The following is a 9576-nucleotide window of genomic DNA, read 5'->3' as shown; positions in this document are numbered from 1 at the left end:
CCAGCCTGGCTAGGGTTCGGAAGCTGGGCCCGGACCCGGGGCTTGTGCTCCGTCACAGTGTCCCATGGTGCGGGAGCCCCCCGTCCTGCAAGCCAGCCGAGGGTCCAGGCGCTGGCGAAGGGTGTCCACCGGGGCCCGGGGAGGCTCTCCCTGGCCTGGCTAGGGTTCGGGAGCTGGGCCCGGACCCGGGGCTTGTGCTCCGTCACAGTGTCCCATGGTGCGGGAGGCTCTCCCCGGCCTGGCTAGGGTTCGGAAGCTGGGACCGGGCCTGGGGCTCGTGCCTCGTCCGGCAGGCCCCGGGGTGCGGGAGCCCCCCGTCCTGCAAGCCAGCCGAGGGTCCGGGCCCTGGGGAAGGGTGTCCACCGTGGCCCGAGGAGGCTCTCCCCAGCCTGGCTAGGGTTCCGAAGCTGGGCCCGGACCCGGGGCTTGTGCTCCGTCACAGTGTCCCATGGTGCGGGAGCCCCCCGTCCTGCAAGCCAGCCGAGGGTCCAGGCGCTGGGGAAGGGTGTCCACCGGGGGCCCGGGGAGGCTCTCCCCGGCCTGGCTAGGGTTCGGAAGCTGGGACCGGGCCTGGGGCTCGTGCTCCATCCGGCAGGCCCCGGGGTGCGGGAGCCCCCCGTTCTGCAAGCCAGCCGAGGGTCCGGGCGCTGGGGAAAGGTGTCCACCGGGGCCCGGGGAGGCTCTCCCCAGCCTGGCTAGGGTTCGGAAGCTGGGCCCGGACCCGGGGCTTGTGCTCCGTCACAGTGTCCCATGGAGCGGGAGCCCCCCGTCCTGCAAGCCAGCCGAGGGTCCAGGCGCTGGGGAAGGGTGTCCACCGGGGGCCCGGGGAGGCTCTCCCCGGCCTGGCTAGGGTTCGGAAGCTGGGACCGGGCCTGGGGCTCGTGCTCCATCCGGCAGGCCCCGGGGTGCGGGAGCCCCCCGTCCTGCAAGCAAGCCGAGGGTCCGGGCGCTGGGGAAGGGTGTCCACCGGGGCCCGGGGAGGCTCTCCCCAGCCTGGCTAGGGTTCGGAAGCTGGGCCCGGACCCGGGGCTTGTGCTCCGTCACAGTGTCCCATGGTGCGGGAGCCCCCCGTCCTGCAAGCCAGCCGAGGGTCCAGTCGCTGGGGAAGGGTGTCCACCGGGGGCCCGGGGAGGCTCTCCCCGGCCTGGCTAGGGTTCGGAAGCTGGGACCGGGCCTGGGGCTCGTGCTCCATCCGGCAGGCCCCGGGGTGCGGGAGCCCCCCGTCCTGCAAGCCAGCCGAGGGTCCGGGCGCTGGGGAAGGGTGTCCACCGGGGCCCGGGGAGGCTCTCCCCAGCCAGGCTAGGGTTCGGAAGCTGGGCCCGGACCCGGGGCTTGTGCTCCGTCACAGTTTCCCATGGTGCGGGAGCCCCCCGTCCTGCAAGCCAGCCGAGGGTCCAGGCGCTGGGGAAGGGTGTCCACCGGGGCCCGGGAGGCTCTCCCCGGCCTGGCTAGGGTTCGGGAGCTGGGCCCGGACCCGGGGCTTGTGCTCCGTCACAGTGTCCCATGGTGCAGGAGGCTCTCCCCGGCCTGGCTAGGGTTCGGGAGCTGGGACCGGGTCTGGGGCTCGTGCCTCGTCCGGCAGGCCCCGGGGTGCGGGAGCCCCCCGTCCTGCAAGCCAGCCGAGGGTCCGGGCCCTGGGGAATGGTGTCCACCGTGGCCCGGGGAGGCTCTCCCCAGCCTGGCTAGGGTTCGGAAGCTGGGCCCGGGTCCGGGGCTTGTGCTCCGTCCGGCGGGCCCCGGGGTGCGTGAGCCCCCCGTCCTGCAAGACAGCCGAGGGTCTGGGTGCTGGAGACAGGGGTCCACCGGGGCCCAGGGAGGCTCTCTCCGGCCTGGCTGCTATCAGAAGCAGTGACCGGGCCGGTGAGCAGGGGTGGCTGGCTTTATCTGCTACGCTGACGGAGCGTAGTTTTCTGCCCACCCCTACTTGGAATGCTATTTGTTAGGACCTGAAGGTTGATCCTGTTGAGTTGCTTCTCACTTGGGGCTGTACTTAGGCGTGTAAAAAAATAACAACATATAATGAGCTTAGGCATTAACTGTGGCAGTGACGACCGGGGTAATCGTAACAGTTAATTCAATCTTATTCCCCCCCCCAAAAAAAAGACCAATGCGTCAATAGCTGTAATGCAAATATATGTCAGATTGAATCCCTTTGTGATGATCATACCCATGATAAATGGGTGCCTGGAAAAAAACATTTTTAGTCTTGCCTTAGACACCCACCAGTAAAATCTGGCAAGGAAAGGCCTTTTACGTCGTCAAATCAACACCTGCGAAAAGAAGGGCTTCTGTCTTAACCTGCTATACTCAAAAGTACCAGTTGTTAGTCCTCCACATTGGGCGAGCCCTGTGTACAAAGGTGGGTTGGCCTCCAGCTGTTTATCTTTACCCTAAATTGTATTCATGGTGTCTAGCTGATGAATAAGTGCACTGTTCAGAGCTAGTCATTCTACTGAACTGAAAACCACATCTGGGTTAGTACTGAGCAGGGAGAAGGGTCTCAGCAAGGACCTACACCTGGCATGAGAGTATTGAGCCACAATTTATGGGTCCAGTGATGTATGCTTTAGCCTTTGTATTTGTATCTCCTCCATTTTTCATATTGCCATCTCAATTTTCTTTTACGAAGTCTGTTGTGTATTTTTGTATCACCATTTCTTATTGTTACCTCTAATTTACCTATGATTAAGTTGGTATTTCCCTTCCTCATTCCACATTCCTCCCCTTTCCCAATCCTCAATATGGTATGCACCTTGCTATGTTCTATTTAGGAATGTTGGATAGAACCTGTCTCTGAAAAGGAAAGAACCTTTATTGTAAGTTGGCTGCCTTACCTAAGCAAATGTGTGTTTTTTTGTAGTTCAAAACGTACCTTCTGGGGGTCTAAGGATTATTCATGTTTACCACTTTATAACAAAGTCCAATTCTGCCTGTTTTTGGGCGGGCAGCTGTACACCTGATGTTTTGCCTCATCCACCTTACTTGTTTACCAAATTATTCTTTATTTCACTAATCACTTGTCACACAAGCCCCTCACCCGTCCTTTGTTTATTTATGAATCTGTATCTCCAGACATAGCCAAATCTGCTAACATTAAATGTTCTTTCTCAGTAGTGTTCATGTCCACAATATATTTCCGTTATGATATCCTCCATCATGTGGCATAAACCATGTTGTAGCCTGGCGTGCATTCTATTTGAGGCTTCAGACTGTGGAGTATTCCTTCTCCCCCAAGCTCCTGACTATAGTTTTTGCTTTGTTCTCAGTTCAAGCCTTTTGCCTTAGCAAGTTTTTAGCCTTCAATTTAAATTCATGACTTGGATTATTTGATAATTGAGTCTATTACACCCTGAACACCCAACACAATATTGTCACTTTGTGTTGTCATTAGAAATGACCGAATCTAGAAACAAAAAACTGTAGGCCCAACGTTCTGAAGTGGTACTACGCTTGAGGCCTCTTTATAAGTGCCTTTTATGTTCTTTTATGTTCTGATGTGGCTGGTATCAGGGGTTAGCCAGCCACATCAGAATTACAAATAAGTGGTAATTCTGTGGTGCTGAAAATGAGGAATAATCTGGTGCTGTAATCGGGACTGGAGTTGATTTATCTGGGTACTTCATCATTTTTAACGTAGCCATCAGTGTCCCACTCTTAATCGGTCAGTAACTCTACGACTGGTATCTTTAACTCCAGGGAGTTGGAGTTTGCTGCCCAATTTCCTTGGGCGCTTGTATTGAGGCCCCAAGGTGCAAATTCCTGCTCCGTCTTTGATGACCCTTTATTTCAAATGTATGGAAATTGAGTTCATGGAACTATTGTATTCATTTAAACCTATATGAAATGAGAGATTCAGAAGCTGCCTACCTTATCATTGGCGACTGTGATTATTGTTTTCATTGCTGCCTTATTGCCAACTCGGGCCTTTGCCACCGTGTATCACATGTATTCTCATGCAGTGTTCAATGGACTCTAGGAATTCCACAGTCTATAAAGAGTACATAGATGGTAGCCTTCAAACTGAAGCCAGCTCTATCCTGATTCCACTGTTTTCTCAGCAAAGGCGTCTTAAGTCACCATCATTCCACCGTGTGCTGCCACCGCTGCTGGCCTGCAAGCAGGGACTCCCACTTACAGACCTCTGCCTCTTTCAGATCACACCATTCCGCATCTATGTACCAACTGAGCCTTGCCTTCCCCTTCCAGCATCTCAACCCTACTGCCCTGCATCAGCTTCTACGACTGGTACCATTCATGGATCAAGAATGTACCTTGACTGCTCTTATATGTGGGCAAATAAAATATAACACAATCATGGCCCTGTGAATCTTCAACAAGCAAACTGTAAGTAAATCTTAGTCTCTTAGGGTCAGACCACATTGTCTCTCTGGCTCGTTCGATTTCTCCACCGCCTGCTATCTCTTACTTTGGCACCAGTGGGCCACCTGCATGCGTCAACACATTGCTTCCATTCCCCTCTCACTAAGTCCAAACATCTTGACTTCAGTTAGGATCTGATCCATTTTTCCATTCCGTAGGGGGAACTTTTAAATTTGTACAGATACTCTTTTTAGCCATGGATCATGTCCACATTTCACATTATGTTATAATACATTTGGGTTAGAGAGTCCAGTTTATATGGCACTGTTTATATTTTATCCTTCAAATCCAATGAATACTGTAATCCCCGGGTGCCACTTAACTGACTAGTTCCTGATCTTTCTTCTCCCAGTAGAAGAATCACACCATTCTTTATGAGAGTCTTTCCATTGACTACACTGTGACGAACAGTGTCATATGGCACATGGATCCCAGGTCTCTTAACCTGATTAGAGTGCCATTATCACTCAATCAGGTGAGCTTTCACTTGCCTTTTTTTGGAAAGGATCTCGGAGGGACTATAATTTTTGGTGAGACATGCAGTAGTGCTAACTCTCCTTCCATCAAATAAGGCAAGACTATGAGCATGTGACAGGCAACTTTTCTTGATACAATGGTCCAATGAAATATAATCCAGTAATTGCCTCATTTAGTTTAAAATCTGGTTATACTTTTTAATCAATTGCATTGCCTCATATGTCCTCTTTTATTTTCAGGCGCTGTTTGAGTACATATTTCATCATGAAAACGACGTAAAAAACGTAAGGGATTTTTTACTTCTGCTTTGTTTTAATATTTGAACGCAAACTGGTTGTTCTTGCCCTGAAGGTGTGCCAAGCTAAGTATAGAAGGTCTTGGGATTTAGAGCCCTCCTAAGCTACTTGAATTGCATCATTCATTTTTGGGCGCATCCTCAGCTCCACCTTCATATTGTGAAGGTGTCTGCAACCGAGACACAGGCAACCATTTTGCCTCCTGACATAAACCTACATAGCTGGTTCTTTAGTGGGCTGCATGTTTATTGTTTTGCATTGGCACCCGCTGCTGTTTTGCCTTTTTCTAGCCTGCAAACTGCTGGAGGAGGGAAAAGGTGATAGTTATTTACAGAGGAGACTATTGTGAGAAAGTTTAGGAAGATTACTTTTTTATGGACTTTTTTAGATAAATTTGGGTTTAATTTTTTTTTTCGTTTTTTTTAATTAAAGCTCGGCAACATAGTACTCATGACAAAAAAGAAACATTCCAAAAGCAAATATGGAAAGGTACTTATGTAAAATCAAAAAGCAATATACGTAAAGAAACATAGCTAGAAGGCGCATTAAATCCAGATAAAAACCATAAACAAATAACAAAACCCAGATGGCGTCTATTCACTAAGCCACTCCACCACTGGAGCCCAAATCTTCTGACCCCATTCCCACCTCTTTCTTCCCCACCTCCACCAAACTGCTGACTCCAGATTGTAAAGAGCCAGGATCCTCGCTCTCCATTTAATAAAGGTCGGCGCATTTGGGGTGATCCATTGTGATGTAATACAGAGCAGACTAAGGACATCGCAATAAGCAGGAGGGCTGATGCATGTCGGGATCTCCCAGGCGGTCCGTTGTTTTCTAACCCACAGACAACCATCTCGGGTGAAAGAATAACTGATATCATAAGCCTAAAATTGATAAACCGCTCTACCTCCAAAAGAAAGGACCCCAATTTGGGACAAGCAAAACACATATGTATATCGTTTGCAGCTAGGAGTCCAAATCTCGGGCATAAGTGTCCCCCACTACCCCCCCCCCACCATTTAAAAATCTTAGCCGGGGTATAATATAAATCAAATAGGGCCATGAAGCATTGAGAGCATAAGCTTCCAGAAATTAAAGCCTACTGGCCGGTTCAAGTGCCTGAGTAATATCCACACTTGACACCCCTAGCTTAGCCTCCAATTTAGCATTCTGCAGTAGGATATCGTCCGGAAGGCCGGATAATAGTTGTTGATAGACAGCACCAATTTTAGACCTCCTTAAAACTAATTCAGACAAGATAATCCTATCAAATATAGTGGTTGTTTGGACCTTCGTTCTATCAACAAAACTTCGAATCTGCAAATATTTGAAAAAATCATGTATATTAAGATTAAACTTATCCTTTAAAAAAGAAAAAGGGGCCATGATCCTATCCAGAGCTAAATCCCCTAGAGCTGCCAGTCCAAAGGACGCCTATCTAAAGGTAGTCTGATCTTGAAAGATTAAGGGTAGAAGTCTAACAGCTGTGAAGGGTGTATAGAAATTAATATTAGGAATAGACCATTTACGTCTGATCTTGCGCCAAACAGAAAACATTGTCCCAATAACCTTGAACCTGGTCTTCTTATAGTAACTGGGCTCAAGAAATCGCAACAAAATCCCCTTGGCTTCCTCTCCTAGTCCTATTTCATAAATTGAGGGTCTACAAGACAGTGAAACCACCGCCCTGTCCCCAAACAGTGGTACGCCAAAATGTTGGATAAGTGAAGACCAGAAATAAAGCAGCAGATTAGGTACTGACCAGCCACCTCGTTCTCTAGGAAGGCACATCCACTTTGTTGCCCTGCGAGGGCGATGATATCCCCAGAGAAATCTGTTACAGGTCCTCTCTGCCCTAGCCATACTAGATTGAGAAAACTCAAGAGGAATGGTTCTAAAGAGGTATAAAAACTTTGGTAGAACCAGCATCTTTAAAACATTGCACCTACCAAACAGAGAGAGGTGTAAATTATTCAATTTTACCAAGGTAGAATTAACTGACTCAATCACTGGTCCGATGTTTAAATCTGGAATGTCACTTACTAGAGCAGTAATTTTAACTCCTAGGTATGTTGCAGATTGGATTACAGTGGCTTGAGAAGGGCCCATAGCGGAAGATTGAATAACTTGGGTTTTGGTACCATTGAGTTTATATCCAGAAAGCTGACCGTATTGTTCTGCTAGGGTCTGTAAAGCAGGGAAGGCCGATGCAACATCATTGGTCAGTACAACGATGTCGTCCGCATAGGCCAGAGCTTTATAATCTGTAGAATTTACCCTAACCGGCACGATATCTAATGAGTGTTCAATTTTGTTTAAAAAGGGATCAATATATAGGGCAAATAGCAGAGGCGAGCAGGGACACCCCTGCCCGAGTACCCCTGTTAATACTAAATGGATTTGATACTAGCCCAGATATAGATAGGGTAGATACTGGAGCAATATACAGTGATTGAATCGCACGAGTAAATTCAGAGCTAAAACTTTTCCATCGAAGAACCGCCCATAAGAATCCCCAGGCGACCCTGCCGAACGCCTTCTCGGCGTCCAACAGGATCAGACCGATGGGAGAGCCAGTGACCTGTGCCCAGTCCAGTAATGCAATAGCTCAGCGGATATGATCGGCCGTGTCCCTACCCGGGATAAACCCGTGCTGACGCAGTGATACCAGAGGGGTAATGACCAAATCTAACCTAGTGGATAAGATTTTAGCATAAATTTTGCTATCAGTATTTATAAGTGCTATGGGACGGTATGAGGAAGGGTCAAGCTCCGGCTTATTTTTTTTTCTTAAAAAGAATGATATTAGTCTGGCTCCAGGAGTCCGGGATAGAGCCGTGCTGCGCATCTCTGAGAACTGACAGAAAATCCTGCCGAACCTCTGCACGAAACAACTTATAAAATTCCAGAGGAATTGCGTCTGGATCGGCAGCCTTTCCATTGGCTAAGGAGTTAATCGCAAGCTCTGCCTCTTCCCATTCTATGGGAACAGAAAGAACTTCATTTTGTTGGGATGTGAGATGGAGGGTATTAATATCCCGAAAAAAGGTCCCTGCTTCCGCCTCTATATCTATGCCAACATTATCCTCAGTATATAATGCATGGTAAAAATTTCGAAAAACTCCCATAACCCCCTCTGGTGTTTCATGAACCCGGCCTAAATGATCTTGTATCTTGATAATACGATTAGGCAAATTCCTCTGCTGGAGTCGTTTGGCCAGAACCCTGCCAGATTTTTCACCCAACTCAAACATCTCAGTACGAAACTGCAAAAATTTGGCAGCAAGGTCCTGGCCAAAGAACTCCAGCACACTAGCCCTAGTCCTGGCAGCCAATGCCGGGCTTTCAGCTATATCCTGTCCATCCTTAATAGCATCTATTAACTGGACTTCTGCTAATCTGAACTCTTCCATGCGACTAGTGGTTTGTTCTCGAATCATCTTACGCCAAAAAGCAGAAAAGCTCTTCGTCTCTCCTCGAACAGCAGCCTTAAATGTGTCCCAAACCGTGGTGCCAGAAGCTGTCCCCCTATTAATATTCAAAAGCTCGGATATCCACATCCTCATATGATCTAAATAGGACTGCTTCATTAAAAGCTTCCTTTTTCTGGGGGCAAGATGGCGGCCGGACTATCGGCCGGGCGAGCTGGCTAGCGACACTCTCTCCCGGCTGACTCGCCAGTCTGCTTTTGCAATGGATCCTGAGGCTTTTGGAATAGCGGGACTCAGATTTTAGAATTTTGCAACATTACCTCCGTTTCGGAAAAGGTTTTCAGCGCAACGGAATGCTCTGGCGCTTCCTCGTCTCAAGGAACCAACTTACCTGCTGGATTCTCTCCCGGCGGGCAGGATCCTCTGCGCGTTGTTCCGGCAGCTCTGGTAGTGGCGTCTTTCCGCTGCGAGTCTTTGTCTCTCAGCGCGAGGATATGCCGCCAGGGGGAAGAGCACTGTTACGGCTCCTGGCATTACTGGACGCGCTTCACTCGTCCGGGGGGCAGCTCCTTGAAGGTAAATACCGAGGAGGAACGTGCTGTGACGCCGCCGATTTCGGGAGCAACCACCCTTGAGGAAACATCGCATACCCTGCAAGTTTCTGTAGAGACGCTGGTTCCAGTCACAGCGAAGTCAAAGCACACAGTTCCTACTATGTTTAAAAAATCGGCAGCTAAGAACAAGACGCCACAGCCACCTATTAAGGCTAAAAAAGACCAGTCTGTTATTGTAACTCTTGCTGCAACTGTATCTTCAAAACTCCCAGCAAAGTCAGTAGCAAGGGTGGATCCGCAAATAATGCTGCAATGTCGACTGAAGGAGGGAAGGACATTAACGCTGAGCCTGGAGCTATTATTGAAAACGCAGTCCATATGCTACAAACTAGTGGAACTCTGGGAGCTGTAGTTTCAGCTCTGGCTACTGGAATT

The 9576-nt window shown here is 49.3% G+C and overlaps 1 protein-coding gene across 2 annotated transcripts in view; it reads left to right on the top strand.

The window, feature by feature from the left end:
• The window catches only part of TTC8 (tetratricopeptide repeat domain 8), a 357649-nt gene that overhangs the window by 138366 nt on the left and 209707 nt on the right, over window positions 1-9576 (top strand). For both annotated transcript variants that reach the window (XM_085626573.1, XM_085626572.1), the window contains one exon: window positions 5097-5141. In XM_085626573.1, coding sequence (XP_085482699.1) covers window positions 5097-5141 — 45 coding nt within the window. The remainder of the gene's footprint in view (window positions 1-5096; window positions 5142-9576) is intronic.

This window comes from Triturus cristatus, chromosome 9 (genome assembly GCF_964204655.1).
Source record: "Triturus cristatus chromosome 9, aTriCri1.1, whole genome shotgun sequence".
Taxonomy (NCBI): domain Eukaryota; kingdom Metazoa; phylum Chordata; class Amphibia; order Caudata; family Salamandridae; genus Triturus; species Triturus cristatus.
The sequence above is the reverse complement of the archived record's forward strand: the minus strand, read 5'-3'. Positions and strand labels throughout refer to the sequence as shown.